The sequence below is a fragment of the Bos mutus genome, chromosome 4, assembly GCF_027580195.1.
Source record: "Bos mutus isolate GX-2022 chromosome 4, NWIPB_WYAK_1.1, whole genome shotgun sequence".
In the NCBI taxonomy this organism is placed as follows: domain Eukaryota; kingdom Metazoa; phylum Chordata; class Mammalia; order Artiodactyla; family Bovidae; genus Bos; species Bos mutus.
The window spans coordinates 18,524,836-18,542,238 of NC_091620.1; the positions used below are offsets into that span (position 1 = coordinate 18,524,836).

The following is a 17,403-nucleotide window of genomic DNA, read 5'->3' on the forward strand; positions in this document are numbered from 1 at the left end:
GGGAGACACAATTCAATCCCTGATCTGGGAAGATCCCATATGCTGCAGAGCATCTGTGCCGGTGCACCACAGCTATTGAGCCCGTGCTCTAGAGCCCGGGAGCCAAGACTTCACAGGCCAAGCTGCTGCACCCACTAATGCCCACAAGCCCTAGAGCCCGTGCTCCACAACAACAGAAGCCACCGCAATGAGAAGCCTGCACACGGCAACTAGAGACTAGGCCCTCCTCGCCGCAACTAGAGGAAAAGTCCACACGGCAATGAGGGCCCAGTACAGCCAAAAATAAACAAATACACAAATAAAATTATAAGAGGAAGTTGTGATGTGAGGACACGAAACACCCACACCGTAACCCGCTTCCCTCACCCTGGTCCCGAATGTGTTGTGGTTCCTGGAAAATGGATAAAATGCCCCCAGCTGCATCCAGCGAACACACATCTCATACTCAGCATCTCCAAAGAATCCACAGATGTCTGCTCCTGTCTGAGAAGATGCAAAATCAGAGCATATTTTAGGTGGGACTTTGTGGGTTTCAGACACACTGAAATCTGAACTAGGGGATTCATCATAGCCTCAGTAGGACTTACATAAGAGATTCCAAAGAGACTGAATTCCATCATGCCTGTAGGGAGAAGATACAGCTGCATTGGACACAGGAGAGCAGACCGTGGGAAGGGTAGGTTTGACCTGTCTCTTCTGTTCCACATTTGGAAGCTCTGAGCCCCTCGTGGTGAAAACGTCAAAAGACGGGTGTGCATTAAAACTCACACACACAGAGAGCACTCAGCTCCCGTGGCTTTCACTGACTGCATGGACGATGATTAGACATGACCAACCCCACTGAAGAGCACTCCAGTCCCCTCCCCACCTGGAGAGGCCCCAGGATGAGAGCCCACACACCAATGATTGACTTCTTCAGCTGGTCCCATGCGGCCCTGTTGTCGCCCAGCCAGTGTCCTCCCCAGCGGCCAGAAGAAGGGAAAGTGGAGCGAGTGATGACGATCCCTCGCTGTCCCGTCACCTCCTGCACAGCTCTGCTCAGAGAGGGACAAGGGGGTGAGCTGAGGGTGAATTTGAGGCTGGACAGTTGAGGAACTTTAGCATAAAGAGTAGCTGCAGCCTGGAGTGTAAGGCAGCAGAGTGCTGCTCCATTTTGAACCAGAAAGCATCTGCTATTTAAGTAATGCTGAGTCCCAATCAACTTCCCAGCAGAACAACTGCAGATAGAGCGTCAACTAAAATATGGATTCCTTTTTCTTTTAAAAAAATTTTTTAATTAAAAAATGTTATCTTATTTTGGAATATAGTTGATTAACAATATGTGGATTTCTTTTCTTTAAAAAAATTAATTAGCTGTCTATTTCTAGGTATGAGGAGGGCTGGGGTGTAAGGTATTCATAGAACAATTACTCTACCCCAGGTATTGTACCGGTCATGTTCACGTGTGCAGTCTCACAACCCTGGCCTCCTTTTACTGTCAGGAAACTGAGACTCAAAGAAGAGAGATAATTTGTCAGTCATTTAAAGAGCAAAGAGGTAGATCTGGCACCCAAATAAAAGTATATACAACTACAGCTCCCTTTGGTAATATGCTGTCTACTAGGCTAATCCTCAAAACGCAAGAAAAACTTTGCATAGAGGGACAAATACACATAAAAGATGTTTAAATATTTATCAATGGAAGGTCAGTCTTCTGTAAAATGCTTTAGCCCAAAAATGAAAACAAGGTATGAGAGAAAAATCAGTGGAACAAAAGAGAAAATCTATTGATAGATGCTGATGTGTGATGTAATCCAAATATTTGCTAAAGAAAGCATCACATCAATAGGCAGAGATAAAGTATTCAGTAAGTGATGCCAGGAAAAGAAGCTAGCTATAGGGGAAACGAATCCATTTAGGTTACTGCCAATATTTCACACGAGTCCAAAAGTGGACAGGGATGTGTGGGCATGCATGGGCACACACACACACACACACACACCCCAGTGAGAGGTAATGAAGGCAAGAAATAAGGCAGGGGTATCCCCAGTGGCTCAGTGGTAAAGAATCCTCCTGCAATGCAGGAGTCATAGAAGATGCAGGTTCTATGAAGATCCCGGGGAGGGGGACATGGCAACCACTCCAGTCTTCCTGCCTGGAGAATCCCCATGGACAGAGGAGCCTGGCAGGCTACAGTCCATAGGGTTGCAGAGTCGGACATGACTGAGGTGACTTAGCACATACACATAGAATAAGGGTGGATGCCCGAGATGCAAAGAACTTTGTCTCTGACTGTGTCAGAACTCTAGACATTTACAGCCATGGGAAGAAATGAAAATTGTCTTGCTGGCCAATGACAGAAGCACACTCACTCGTACGTGGGTCTGGTCTGGGCCCAGCCATAAAGGCTGTGCACATCGTAGTGGCGCACCGGTGAGCCATCGGGCAGCACCTGCTGGCTCTCCATGCACAGGGTCCTGCTGCTCAGGCCCCGGTCCCGGGACTCCAAGTCTGGGAGGAAATGCAGAGTTAATTCTTACAAAACCTGATTTGCACATTCACCAGAAATGCCCATCATCTTCATATTTCTCGACTTCAGCCAACAACCTTGTTACCAATAACAGCTCCAGTTTTAAGAATTTTTTGTTATCAGGGTCCTGTGGCTGCTTAATTAATGAAAGGTAAGGACAGGGTATGGAGCCAGGAAGGGCACTCTTCTGTTCGCTCCGACTCCAATAGCTACAGGGGGCTGCCATAGCCCAGTTAGGACACAATAAACCCCTCTGTGGTTATGATCGTCTCTTCCACTAGATGGTAATGTTCTCAAGGGAACAGATCCTATTTCATCACTGCACTAATACGGCTAAAGCTTTCTGATTTGTCATCACTTATCTGATACACAGATACTAAATTAAGGAAAGAAGGAGAAAAAGGCAGAAAGGAAGAAAGGAGAAAAGAAGGGAGGGAGGGAGAGAGGAAGGAAGGAAGGAGCTAGTGAGCCATAGGAAGCCTAGCAGTGACCCACAATTCAGGAAATGTGGAGTCCACGAATTACTGGGACAGTGCTCATGTCCCAATAAAGTGAGTCACTTCCTCCCCTAGGCAAGAGTTCAAGTAAGGTACGAGTTCAAGGTAAGCAAAGAGTTCAACCTGTAAGGTGTTCAACTCCTAAGACACCTTTAAACCCAAGGTCCATTGATATTCTGTTTCTGGTTTTACCACGGGACAAACAAGGAATATCTTTCATGTAGGTTCTGTGAACACGGGCAGAAGGAGTGACAGAACTAGATTTCCATCATCTAATCAAAAGAGGGAAGTGTGTATGTCGGGTGTGTGTGTGTGTGTGTGTGGTATGTGTATATGTGTGTCTTTGCGGTGTATGTGTAGTATGTTGCAGTGTGTGTGATGTGCGTGGTGTGTGACATGTCTGTATGTGTGCATGTGTGGTGTGTGTGCAGTGTAATGTGTGGTATGTATGTATGGTGTGTGTGGTGTGCAGGGGGTGATTTGGAGTTTCAGTTACCAGTTCATATTCATCACTATAATCAGATGCACATCATTGCTTGGTTTTTTTCATACCACATCATGCTATTATTGCTATGCTTGATTAGTTGTTTATTTGCACTTATTCAAAGTTATTCTATTTGGGATTTTATGTCAGATTTAAAAGTGTTTTCTTGCCAAAATTAGGCTTTACTTTGACAATAACAGGAAAATTTGCAAGGCTTTTGAGCAGAGAAGTAATTTGGTGAAGACATCATTTTACATACATGGCACATAGGGTGGATTATTAAGAATTTCATCACTGCAGCCCCTGACAGATCCATTTACAAAGTTCGATGGTTCATTCATGTTCTGCAATGAGATAGCAAAAAAAAAAAAAAAATTCTGTGGGTCAGAGGCAGCATGGACCTTCCTACAGATGACACTGACCTCACGGAGACGAGGTCAAATTTACGACAGCTAGTTGCATCACTGACTCTGTGTAATCCCAACCCAAAAGGATTCTAAGAAATCATTTTTGTTTAAGAAGAGTGTTAAACCTCTTGTTTACTTGGCATTTTTAGACTTGTGAGGATTGCCTTATAGTGACAAAATACTGAAATTGGGCTGGAATCATGACCTAAGTAAATCTCCTTTTGATTCATCTCCCCACACAAGCCCATCTTTTCTATGTGTGGATGACTCACTTTTTATCCATGGCTAATGGTTATCATAATCTCCTCATTATCAATAGTTTAGATTATTGATTCTGACATCAGCATAGACCTAAAACCAGGAGAAAGCTCTAACTTTCTACAGTAGATACCGTCCTAAAAAGTTAACTCAGAAACAAATCTAGAAATCAAATAATACTTGTAGGGATCTATTACTTAAATGCAAGAAATAGCAGTTCCGGAGGTGAATATTCACAGCCTACATTACCAATGGAAAACTTAAAATATTGTATATTAGGTGATCTTAAGTGAAAGTGAAAATGAAGTCGTGTCCGACTCTTTGTGACCCCATGGACTGTAGCCCACCAGGCTCCTCCATCCATGGGATTTTCCAGGCAAGAGTACTGGAGTGGGTTGCCATTTCCTTCTCCAGGGGATCTTCCTGACCCAGGGATCGAACCCAGGTCTCCACATTGCAGGCAGACACTTTTACTGTCTGAGCCACCAGGGAAGCCCCTGGTGATCTTAAGTAGGACACACTAAAATGCAAAGGCAAGCTGTTTGGGAGGACTCTTGGCTACTGGAGTTATTCAGCTACACCTTTCTCGCAGTGGAACAAATACCACACAGCTGTTGGGATCTGTGTTCCTCAGGGCTCCCCCCATCTCTTCACAGTTTAGGTTAATCTGTGTCCTTTTGTGCACCTGCTCTGGGTCTGCCTATCCTGGTGGTGGCCAGGGAAGCCCCAGGGCCACCAGTGGGCTGAGAGGTTTGTCTCTGGGTCAATGGCAAACTTCTTTCAGCCTGGCTCAGACTGGAGAAGCTCTGCTCCAGGTCACCTCCAGCTCCAGAGATGACCTGGAATATGCACAGTGGAGGAGGAAACTGGGGCACTGATATGCTTCCCACTCCTAGAAAAATACCAATAGAGGAGCCTTTGAATGTGTGTCCCAGAGACATCTCAGGAAGCCCTGCTCTTAAGCCCAACCAACAAGCATAGCAAGCATTGGAATGGACCTTTGAAGCCAGAGTTTTCCCAGCCCTGTGATGAATATCTGTTGCCTCTGATCCATGCCTTGCCCACCCCTGGCCCTGCCCTGTATCACATGATGGGCTCTTGGGCTCCTTTAGCACTGGCCTCTGTGTAGGTCTGGCCAATGGAAAGCACTGGCAAGAGGTTAGAGGGTGGGAGCTAAGAGAAGTCAGGTATGTGTCCCTCTTTCTTTTTCAGGCAGCAACTTGAGCGGTGGCTCATTGCCTTCAGGGACTCCAACTTCCACCAGGCAGGATGTCCCTGGGCAGACGTACAATTCTCTCTGCTCTTCCTGGTGGTCCCAGCACCTCAGCTCTGTAGCAGCATCCCTCTCCTCCACTCCTCCAGCCCTAGCTTGCTGCTTTAGTAGGTTCTGAGTTATCTCCCTGTGTTTTGACTGCTAATATTTTCAAAGAAAGGCATGAAAGATGACTTACAATCCACAGTCCATCAAACTTCAAGCTCTTCTCTGGCTCTCGAGGGTTTCTGTAGAGCTCTTCTATTTCCCTCTTCCACCAGGCAGCAGTGCTCTTCCGCAAGAAGTCAGGAAAGGCAACGTGGGCTTTGTACAACTGTAAGGATGACACGTGCTCTTATGGGGGGTCTCAGCCTGTCTGGGAAGGGGGGTCCACGAGGACCGGGAAGGGGAGACAAGCAGGTATTTGTGCAAGGCTTTGCTCACTCGGTGTTCCCCCTAATCTCATATCAGTGGCTGCAGCTGCACCGAGTTTACTGTGGACACACACACACCAGGGAAGGTGACTCCATTCTCTCTTTTCCTAGTAGGTTAAATAGTCTTTAAGTCCCATTTTAAACATGGGATTCGCTTTACGATTAGGCATGTCATCATACAAACAGGAAAATTAACCGTCAGTGTCTAAAGAGTCAAACTTCAGAGCACAGTGCTTTTTCCCCATTGGTCAAATCAAGGAGATCAGCCATGCAGGGAAGTGTGAGCTGCAGTGTGGATGGGATGCTGGAAGCCCAAGACTGATGCGGCATCAAGTGCTGAGTCAAGGCCATTGCTCCTTTCAACCGGCCAGCACTTTCTTCTATATGTAGACGATTCGTTAAAACCCAATCTGTTCATAACCTTGCCAGTGGAAAGATTCCAGACTTTCCTTCATTATTTTTCAAGCAACACTAAGTTCAAACAAAATACAACCCGTTGAAGGTGCACATGTAAAGGTATTTTCATACATGATTCCCTTCTATACAATTCCAGTTTAGCTACCTGTTGGGTTTTCCATTTGGGGAAAATTTTGCTTCCAGAAAATTACCTGTTGACAAGTATACTCAACTCAGAGCTACTTAACCAAACAACAAGGTAAAACTCATAAGTTTCCAGATGTTTAGAACCATGTAGACAAAAATCCATGTGTTACTGTACCTTAACCTGAGTTTCGTGATCAAGGGACCCATCCACATTCACGTTGGGCAGATCTGGCCAAACCTAGAAAAAAAAAGAAAAAGAAAAATTAAAACCTTTAAAAGGCATTGCACACAGACCATGAGATGTTTCATATGTTAGACTCTAATGACATGCTCCTGCTGCTGCTGCTAAGTCACGTCAGTTGTGTCCAACTCTGTGCGACCCCATAGACAGTAGCCCACCAGGCTCCTCCGTCCCTGGGATTCTCCAGGCAAGAACACTGGAGTGGGTTGCCATTTCCTTCTCCAATGCATGAAAGTGAAAAGTGAAAGTGAAGTCACTCAGTCGTGTCCGACTCTCAGCGACCCCATGGACTGTAGCCTACCAGGCTCCTCCATCCATGGGATTTCCCAGGCAAGAGTACTGGAGTGGGGTGCCATTGCCTTCTCCCTAATGACACGCAGCTCCATATAATTCTGGGGGATATTTGCCATTAATTAAATTGCAAAGTCTGAATATATGAAATTTTGTTAGGTGAATATAGGTTGGGATCTCTTGATTCATTCCATCAGTTTTCAAAATTTTACTTTTGAATGTTATTAACTAAATCCCTTCTAAGCACATCCTCTGTACAATCACTTTGCAAATGATGATTTTTTTCGCTGATCTGCCTATCACAGGCTTACAACAAATTTCCCCTTATAAAAAATACATATTAAGTGTATGTACTCTAAAGGAATAAGATTGATTTCTGTTCACAACCCATACGCTTAGCCTCAATGCTTTTAAGCAGTATCACAACTTACTAGGGATCCCAAGTATACACAGCATTAAAAAATTCATAGTATCAACCAATTTCATCCATAATTAGAAGGACATTAACTATATACAGTTTGGACTTCCTTAATGGCTCAAATGATAAAGCGTCAGCCTACAATGAGGGAGACCCAGGTTCAATCCCTGGGTCGGGAAGATATCCTGGGGAAGGAAATGGCAACTCACTCCAGTATTCTTGCCTGAAATATCCCATGGACAGAGGAACCTGATAGGCTCTAGTCCATGGTGTCACGAAGAGTCAAACACAACTGAGTGACTTCACTTTCACTTTTCAACTATATACATTGATTCATTCATTCCACAAATACTGAACATTTACTATATGCCAGGCTCACTTCTATAATCTGTATCTGCTGAGCCTTAAGTAAGAAACAGTCCTTGTTTTCTCCAAGTTCACAGATGGAACATAAGCACTAGGTTGTATGTTACACTTCCTGAGAGTTGCAATATAGAAAAGGGAGAACAAAGCTGGTCTTTGAATGCTTCCTAAGAGTGAATATTTAAGTTGGCCTTGAAGTGCAGGTATTATTTGGGTAAGTTAGGAAGGAAACATTCAAAGGCACTTGAACAGGGCATTAACCCAGAGCAGGAGTGTTGCAGCAAAACAGAAACAAGTGAACAGCCTTTGGCACATACCAGCCAAACAGGCCTACAATCGTTTTGGTTATTCTTTAGCCGTTACTACTAACAGACTCTCGAGAAACCTGTACGCAGATCAGGAAGCAATAGTTAGAATTGGACATGGAACAACAGACTGGCTCCAAATAGGGAAAGGAGTATGTCAAGGCTGTATATTGTCACCCTGTTTATTTAACTTAAATGCAGAGTACATCATGAGAAACGCTGGACTGGATGAAGCACAAGCTGAAATCAAGATTGCTGGGAGAAATATCAGTAACCTCAGATGCAGATGACACTACACTTATGGCAGAAAGTGAAGAAGAACTAAAGAGCCTCATGATGAAAGTGAAAGAGGAGAATGAAAAAGTTGGCTTAAAACTCAACATTCAGAAAACTAAGATCATGGCATCTGGTCCCATCACTTCATGACAAACAGATGGGGAAACAATGGAAACTGATAGACTTTACTTTAGGGGGCTCCAAAATCACTGCAGATGGTGACTGCAGCCATGAAATTAAAAGACACTTACTCCTTGCAAGAAAAGTTATGACCAACCTAGACAGCATATTAAAAAGCAGAGACCTTACTTTGCCAACAAAGGTCTGTCTAGTCAAAGCTATGGTTTTTCCAGTAGTCATGTATGGATGTGAGAGTTGGACTATAAAGAAAGCTGAGCACTGAAAAATTGATGCTTTTGAACTGTGGTGTTGGAGAAGACTCCTGAGAGTCCCTTGGACTGCAATGAGATCCAACCAGTCCATCCTAAAGGAAACCAGTCCTGAATAGTCATTGGCAGGACTGATGCTGAAGCTGAAATGCCAATACTTTGGCCACCTGATGTGAAGAACTGACTCATTGGAAAAGACCCTGATGCTGGGAAAGATTGAAAGCAGGAGGACAAGGGGACGACAGAGGATGAGATGGTTGGATGGCATCACCAACTCAATGGACATGCATTTGAGTAAACCCTGGGAGTTGGTGATGGACAGAGAGGCCTGGTGTGCTGCAGTCCATGGGGTTGCAGAGTCAGATACAACTGAGAGACTGAACTGAACTGAACTAACAGACACTTGTAGCTGGACTTGTCCTTCACAAAGCTAATTACTCTCTGACTCCATATAGATTATACACTTGGCATTCTTCTCCTCCAAAACTCCCTGTAGCATTCTCCATTTCAGAAAGAAGGTCCTGGGCTGATAACTTCAGGGACACCAGACTTGGCTGCTGAGTTGCCTGATGCCAGCTGTGGCCATTTTGAAACTTTGCAGCAGAAAAAAAAAAAAATTTAAGACATTCAAGAAGATATAAAACCTCTCCCTATTCCTAAGAGAGCAGGGCACAATTGTTGAGTCACTGGTCCGCTGTTTTTCCCTTTTGCCTGGTAAAAATAATAAAGCTAATCTTTTCTATTTCCTCCAAATGTTGTCTCTGTATTTCTATTCAGCATCGGTAGACAAGGAGCCAAGATTTTGGCAACAAGATGAAGCAGCATGGGATATTTACAGAGCAACCCTGGCTAAGAGCTACTGTCATCCAGAGTCAGGAAGTCCACTTAAAATCTTGTTGCTAAGAATCGAACAATGAGTTTGAGGATTGAGGCCACAAAAGGGAATGAAAGGAGATAAGAGAAGGAGATTAATTCATAGCATTCAGTGATTTATTTAGATACAGATTAAGCATCCTGGGTCAAAGATGAGAGTGGGTGACTGAGAGACAGATTTCAAAGTCCTTTTCAAAGGGATTCTTTATCTTTGTTAAACGACCAGTTGGCATATATAAGGGGTGGGTCATTGGAATACTTCCAGACAATAAAACAAGGCTCACTGATATTTTAGAGGATTAGACCTGAAACCTCAGCCTTATTAATGTTTATTGAGCTAATCAGTATCAGACAGATTTCTACTCATTCATAATTTATAAATTACCCAATATATTTTTCCAAGAGTTATTGCATCTCTCTTAATCAATTGTGATACTGATTAATTACAGGCACCTTATCCAAAATCTTACCTTTCCCCAGACAATATCGCTGTTGTCTGGCCATTTGATGAACACATCACTTTCCTTCCCTCTGGTGAATGTGAGATACTGGGTCTCATTGCCAGAAATGGCTGGGTCCTGCAGCGAAAGGGTTCAAAACAGCAGACATGAGAAAAACATCACCAAGAAATCTCCTCTCTAAATTTTTAGCAATTCACAGTACAGAAAGAAATGGTGAGAAATACAACACACCACACACACACACAGACACACACACACACAGACACACACACACAGACACACACACACACAGACACACACACACACACATCCCATGGATAATTGAGAGCAAAAAACTATATTGATGTTTCTCTATAACATTATTCTGTTATTTTTTTGGCTGGCATGTGGGATCTTAGTTCTCCAACCAGGGATCAAACCCATGCCCCCTGCATTGAAGTGTGGAGTCTTAACCACTGGACCACCAGTGGTCCCTCTCTATAACATTCTTGAGGAAAAAAGTATGCTAAAGTTTGAAAACCATTCCTGGAGATAAACCAGGCTAATAAAACATTACTCTCAAGTGGAGAAGTCTAACTGTGTTTCCACGATGTAATGGCAATAGTCCTTAAGAACATGAAATTCCTTTCTTCTATTCTGTGACCCAGCTTGTCTATCTCAAGTTCCCTTCCCAGTTCAATCTATCTCATACCTGCCTCAACTGCTCTCTAAATAGCATCATATTTCACAACTGTCATAGAAATTGTCACTACCTATCGGAAACTATCTTTTTTTTAATGTTTATTTATTGGGGGTCTCCCTCCAAAAGAATAAAATCTCTGTAAGAAAAAGGACATCTTATTCGCTTAGATTATAAATACATTTTTTAGTAGAGTGATTTTCAAAGACCCAATGTTTAGTCAATACTTGAATGAATGAATGAACAAAAGTCAGAAAATAAAGCTGTAATTTCTGGAAGCTAGAAGGAAGGATCATTTGTAGGTAACTAGTTCTGTGTTTGACAAGATACAGCTTGCAATGTAAAATGTGTGCTCACTTGCTCAGTCAAGCCCAACTCTTTGTGACCCCAGGGACTGTAGCCTTCCAGGCTCCTTCTGCCCATGGGATTTCCCAGGCAAGAATACTGGAGTGAGTTGCCGTTTCCTCTTCCAGGGGATCTTCCCAATCCAGGGATCAAATCATTGCCTCTTGTCTCCTGCATTAGCAGGCAGATTCTTTATCACTGTACCACCTGGTAAGCCCCCAATATGAAATAATAAACTGATATTCTGGATCTTAAATCAGTTGTTTGTGAATTTAATTAAGAAGAAATAAGTCCCTTAAATCTCACCATTGTTGAGTATTGGTAATGGTAACTTAAAAGGTTTTTGAGCACCTAAGGGAAAAATGAAATTAAGATACAGCTATTTTCTCTGAGGCATAGTCTGAAACAGTGAGACACACTCTCTTTCTTCTTTACTTTTTTTTTTTTTTTTTTGGAGGCTATATCTAGTGTTACACACTCTATTGTATTTTTGGCTATTAACTAGTATTTCAGTTTTCTAACTCTACCAAAAGAATGTAATAATAAATTACCTCCCAATAACACAGTTATGAAAAATAAATATTGCAATCCATCACCTTTAAAAGCCATTGTCATTCATTCTGCCTTTGCTTATTTGCTTTTTAATACTTTAAAAAATTATAGATTCATAAGTTACAAAAAATGTTTAGGGAAGTCTTCTGTATTTTTCATCCAGATTCCCTCAACGGTACTAGTTTTGAACTATAGAAGCAGAAAACAGGATCTAATCTTTCTAAACACCTACCAGAACAAGAACAAATCTTGTGCCATTTTTCTTCATTTGCTCAATCAGGAGGCCAAGATGTTGAAAGCTGGGGCTGAGAGTGAAGTCCAGCTTCCGGTCCATGTAGTCGATGTCGACATGCTGGACATCCTGTAGAAGGAAGCAAGCAGGATACTTGGGCCCGTGCAGCAGGAGCTCCTCAGGGGACACAAACTGCTTGGCCAGGCTCTGGCCCTGCTGCCTGCAGACTCCAGACCAGGCCTCCATGAAATCTTTCTCTGTTACTCTCCTAGACTGACTTTTCAATTCTGCTGATTGAAATTGCTTTCTGATCCCTACATCCAGCTCACCGGTCCCCATTCTTTCTCATTCTGCTCCTCCAACTGTATTTCCTCCCTCTCCTTCCCTCAATTTATGTCTTTTCCAGTCTTCAGATCTCAAACTCAGTGAGACTATTAAACAAAATGCTGGTTGAATGTTCAAGGGTAGAAAGCCATACTTGCCTGAGAAACATATCTGTGTCTTTCCCCCTCCCCTCCAGTAAACTTGACTGAATTTATTCACATTTAGAACTACATTATTTTCTAGTTTTCTAGAATGTATTTATTTCTGCCACTTTCATTTGACTGGATGAGCCTTGGAGTGAGAACCTTGTCTTCTCTCTTCTCTATAAAGCGCCAACTCAGGTTTCGGCACATGAAATTGACTTAATCCTTGATTGTTGGATAATGATGTCAAGTGGTTAATATTCAGTTCCTGGTGGGGAGATGAAAGTGATAACCACCTGTATTGCCTTAAGACTTTAAGTAAAACTTCTTCAAGGGAGGAGAGATTTTTTTCATAGGCCAAAACTCAGAAAGAATGAATCAATACATTATTAACATTAATTGTCTCTGTGAGGTAAATCCATGGATTTTTAAAAATCTTTTAATTTTCCCATCTTTTCTAATTTATGTTTAATAAGTATCTAAAATAGCAGTCTATAAAAAGAAAAATTAAGCCTGGATGAATGTTTCAAATTATCTTTGATGAGAATATCGTAATGCTTTATTTTATTCTCAGCTGCCAATCATTAATTGTCCTCCAAAACCTTAGGAGGTGAATTGAGAGCAAAACAACTGCGTGATGAGAAACTGATCATTACAAGAGGATAAAGAGCACGCTATTTATGGAATTCTGCCTGTTGACAGCAAATGACTACACTTCCAGAGTTTTATCTAGGGGGTAGATTGTAGTTGTAGGATATGCTTATGTGTATGTGTGTGTTTAAGAAAAAGTGAACGCTTAGTATTAACTGGTTTCATTCACATTGTCCTTTTATATCCACTCTCTCCAAGAATAGCCCCAGTACAATTTCCTAAAATGGCTATAATCTTGAGATGATTTTCAGGTCCCAAAAGTCATGTCTCAAAGCCCAGCCATGGCTACTGCAGGATATTCCTGGCAAGAGGCAGGAACAGTATCCCCCAAGCATCCCTCAAACTGCTGAAGGATTTATGCAACTCTGAGTTTGCAACCCTTGATTTTAAAGGGTTGCCTGAAATGAATTTAAAAGGTAATGTTTTCTAGCTCCACAGCTACATTTTTTCTTCATGCTAAAGTAGTCATCACTACTTGAATGAATTTCTATGAAGATTTTCCAATCTATACTTAGCCACAAATTCCCACCACTAATTAAACCACAGACTGAATGAGGGTATCATACGTAGGGAATCTGAGCAGCCATCATTGCAACATACAAACTGGAGATTTCATAATCATCCTGGTATCCATAGCGACTCAGTTGGAATCCCAAGGCCCAGTAGGGAATCATTGCTGGCCGACCAATCAACTAAAATAAAAAAGAAAAATAGACTCAAGTACATTTCTTTGGGAAGAAAAGATGATTGGCTTCTACTTGAAGCAACTTGAGCTCTTCTATGAAGCTATCTCATCTAAGAGGCCTCACTCAAGAAAAATAAGAAAGTCAAATAAATATGGATTAACCATAGAGATGCAGAATGATAGAAAGTCTCTCTGTAAACAGTATCCACTCTAGGAAACCTGAGAACTCAGTGATTATCACTGATTTGAAATTCTCAGAAAGGCAAATAGTTAAGAGAAGTATGGCATATCAATATGTCTGTAGAGCCCCTAAACACTAAATCCTGACTTTCAGAAAAGACAGCAATAATGTACTAGGGACATCTAAGAGTCTTAAGTGGGGGGAAATGGCCTTTCTCAGTGCTAAGAACATGGCAATACCCAGCAAACATTGGATGATATATTGATGGGTAGAATAACTTCCAACCTCAGTGTATTGCTGAGTTACAAGCTCAGGGGTTGGCCCCAAAACCATATAAAAGTCCAAAATGCCTCCTGTGGTGCGGTATGTCAGGGCAGGAGTAGGCTGGAATGTCACATCTGTTAAAAAGAAAGAAAAAAGAAGATGAGGAGTATCCTGGAACTATAAATCACCCAGTCAGGGACTCTGCCCTACATTTTGCTATTTTCACTTTCTTATGTTCTTATTTTAATGCCCACCTCCTCTAATAAGCTGTTTCCCATGCAGTGGAATCAGAGAGGGATACTCAGGTACCTCAAACATAATCTCAGTCTCAACATCTTACATCACTTTGTGAAAAAGAGCTAAAGTGTACAGTAAAACAAGGTCATACAAGATAGGCCCTGTGTTTAGTAAAAATTGTACCCCTTAAACCTGGCCTAGTGCTCTTAGTAAAACTTGAATAAATGAATGAATGGTAGATGAGTTTATCTGTCTCATTTCTCTTGCCCTTGACTTTCCTTATTTCTGTTGATATTCCAGATCACCACAAGTGGTCACAGATGTTTCTGGTGGTACACAGGGATTGTGTATCTGTCTTACCCATGGCATTGCTGTTCAGCAGGAGCACTCCATGGGCACTGCCATCCTCCTCCAGTGCCATATAGTAGGGGTGGACACCATAGGAGTTCTTCTTATACTAGGAGAGTTGTGGGAAGAGCAGGTGGATAATCAAGAAGAGAAAATCCAAGAAATCATTTTCACATCATAACCCAAACAGCAAACTCCTGCGCAGTATTGAAGATTCAGTACAATGTCATGTCTCTTGTGAAGACTTCCTTGACCCTTCCTTCCATCCCAAGTGAAAACCCAAGTGCCCTCTCCTCCTCTGCCTTCCTTGTTTATTACTATACAAACCTATTGTAGCACTGGTTACACTGCATTACCATTGTTTCTGCCTCTCTCTCTTTCTCTCTTTTACTAGTTTATAAGCATCTGGAGAAAAAGACAGTATCTTAATAAGACACTGTCTCATTCTATGTGTGCCTGACATGTAGAACATACTAAATAAAAGTTTATGAAATACAAAAAATCCATAGTCCACAGGAAATATATATAAATAGGTAGTTTAGACAGAGAAAGGAAAGAAAACCTTAAATATGGTGTATTTCATTTGAGAGCAGAATATACAGGGATTAAACTAAATTTATATACAGTAAAAATATTGATGATCTTAGTCTGTGCTTACCGCTGGTGGCTCATCTCGGGCAAACATTCCCCATGTGTGCCAGCTTATGTTTCTTCTGAAAGTTGTGTGCTCAGTTTCCCCAAAGCCATAGAGGTACTGAGAGGGGAGGCGTGTGGAGATGGAAAGGAACATGTCCCTGAAGGTGAAGCCAGGGAGCTGAGAGTCCCAACTGCAACATGAGAGCAGACCTTGGTTCAGAGTTGGACACAGGCCAGCACAAACACGAGCTCCATGGGGATCAATTCTGAAGCCTCCTGAGTGGCTGAATATCTGGATCCATGTTCAAATACTGTGAGACGACTCAGGTGATAACAAGGGCCATAATTTGCTTCCAAGCTTCTGTGCTGGCATGTTTATTTGTTATCTGTCTTTTGCAAGGCTGAGAATTCCTTTACTTGGTCCTGAGTTCCTGGACAACAAGGACCACATCCCCCTCCTCTCTGTATTTCTACTTCTCCTTGCCCAACATATCAGCTTGAATAAATGCATGAATGAATGGATAAGATAGAAGCACATTTTTCTGCAGAAAATGTGAACTCTTAGAATGGTTTTCTGGATTGGCCAAAGAACTTCTTACTGTTAAGTAGTTAGAATAGGAAACACGAGTCCAAAATGGTGGTGGCTAAAAGACAAGGAAGGGAAAAGCCAGCAAAAATAGAACAAAGGAAGGTCAAAGGAAGGTCCGAGGACCAGAGTGAGGACTTCAGGGAGAACAAACAGCACTTCTGGCTAGCCCAATTTGCATAGGGCAGGCCCAGGGGGAGGAAAAAACATATAAAAAGAGGAGCCAAAGGGCTCTCTCTCTCTCTCTCTTCCTCCTGCGTGCTGGGGCGTTCTTCTCTTCACGTCTTTGGGTCAACATGCCTTTACGCCTCGAAGATGGATTTTCCTGCTATTATTTAATTAAAATAGAGCTGTAACACGGAGCTGTAACACTGATTTGTCTAAGAGCTATAACACAGTCCGTTTGAGACCTGAGAGCTGTAACCCGGTCTGTCCAAGACCCAAGAGCTGTGACATGCTGAGGGCTTTAACGTCTGTCACTCCAAATCTTTGTTGTGGACGAGACAGAAACCGAGGAGCATACACTCGCCTGACATTACCAAATAAGGGAACAGACATAAAGTCAGACATACAGAGAGAGCTGAAAGAACACGTGCACACCCAGGTCACAGTTTCTACATGGATGGGGAACCTCAGCCCCAGGCAAAATCTAGACCTTCACTCCATTCCACTCAGCAGCAGGGCAAGGGATGAGAGACGACAACTCCTTTCATGCTTAACACTGTGAAGAGGCTTTGAGTCTCAAGTGTCAATAGAGGCAAAGACTGTAAGAAGCCATTTTGCCCTCCACAGTAACCTTTGTCCTTCTCTCCTGACTCTTCTGTTATTTCTTAATGAGGGTATATAGAACTGATTTCTATCACAGGTTATGCCATACTTATTAAATAGAGTTTCCCGTCCTACTTAACAGGAACAAAAAATAGAACATGTATTTTCCTTTCTCTAAAAGCAAGCACCACTTAATTAGCTTTTGCAAACCTTTGGTTGATTCATTTTTCTTGTTAAGGTCTAGTGGAAAATAAAATCCTTATTGAAGTAGGGGCAATAGATACATTCTTCATTGAACATATTGACATAGAGTCTCTAAAATTAATATTTCACTTGCATTCATGAGAGCCACTACAATTAGATCTAGAACCACTCTAATTAGAACCAAATAAAGAGTGCTTACATCACAGTGCTGGAGCTCTTTCTTCGAATCTGGATCCCAAAAGGATTGTTCTGAATCTTGACATCATACAGACAGTTTTCAGGGGAGCCCACTGGAGACGAAGGGGTGTTCAGAGGCACTGGGACCTCGTACCTTTTATTAGTGGGATCATAGATCTGCCAAGAAGAGAGAAGGAAGCTTCTTCATGGAATCTCGGGCCTACAATTCCTTGTGCCAGCTTATATCAAATACAATTCAGTTTCCATATTTTCTGGCTGGTCTGAATCATATCAGGAGGCATCAAATATCCTGAAACAAACAGCTGTGAGGCCTACACACCTACTGTGCCCAAGAGGGAGCCTGAACTCCAAAAATGCCTCAATATGACC

The 17,403-nt window shown here is 42.4% G+C and overlaps 1 protein-coding gene across 1 annotated transcript in view; it reads right to left on the minus strand.

Annotated features, from left to right (window-relative positions):
- The window catches only part of MGAM2 (maltase-glucoamylase 2 (putative)), a 97,174-nt gene that overhangs the window by 25,261 nt on the left and 54,510 nt on the right, over positions 1 to 17,403 (minus strand). Inside the window, exons 27-40 of the mRNA XM_070368840.1 lie at positions 17,036 to 17,190; positions 15,301 to 15,469; positions 14,655 to 14,751; positions 14,079 to 14,191; positions 13,494 to 13,619; positions 11,810 to 11,938; positions 10,011 to 10,118; positions 6,560 to 6,622; positions 5,607 to 5,741; positions 3,750 to 3,834; positions 2,352 to 2,490; positions 901 to 1,034; positions 588 to 622; positions 367 to 483 (exon numbers count right to left, since the gene is read on the minus strand). Coding sequence (XP_070224941.1) covers positions 367 to 483; positions 588 to 622; positions 901 to 1,034; positions 2,352 to 2,490; positions 3,750 to 3,834; positions 5,607 to 5,741; positions 6,560 to 6,622; positions 10,011 to 10,118; positions 11,810 to 11,938; positions 13,494 to 13,619; positions 14,079 to 14,191; positions 14,655 to 14,751; positions 15,301 to 15,469; positions 17,036 to 17,190 — 1,605 coding nt within the window. The remainder of the gene's footprint in view (positions 1 to 366; positions 484 to 587; positions 623 to 900; positions 1,035 to 2,351; positions 2,491 to 3,749; positions 3,835 to 5,606; positions 5,742 to 6,559; positions 6,623 to 10,010; positions 10,119 to 11,809; positions 11,939 to 13,493; positions 13,620 to 14,078; positions 14,192 to 14,654; positions 14,752 to 15,300; positions 15,470 to 17,035; positions 17,191 to 17,403) is intronic.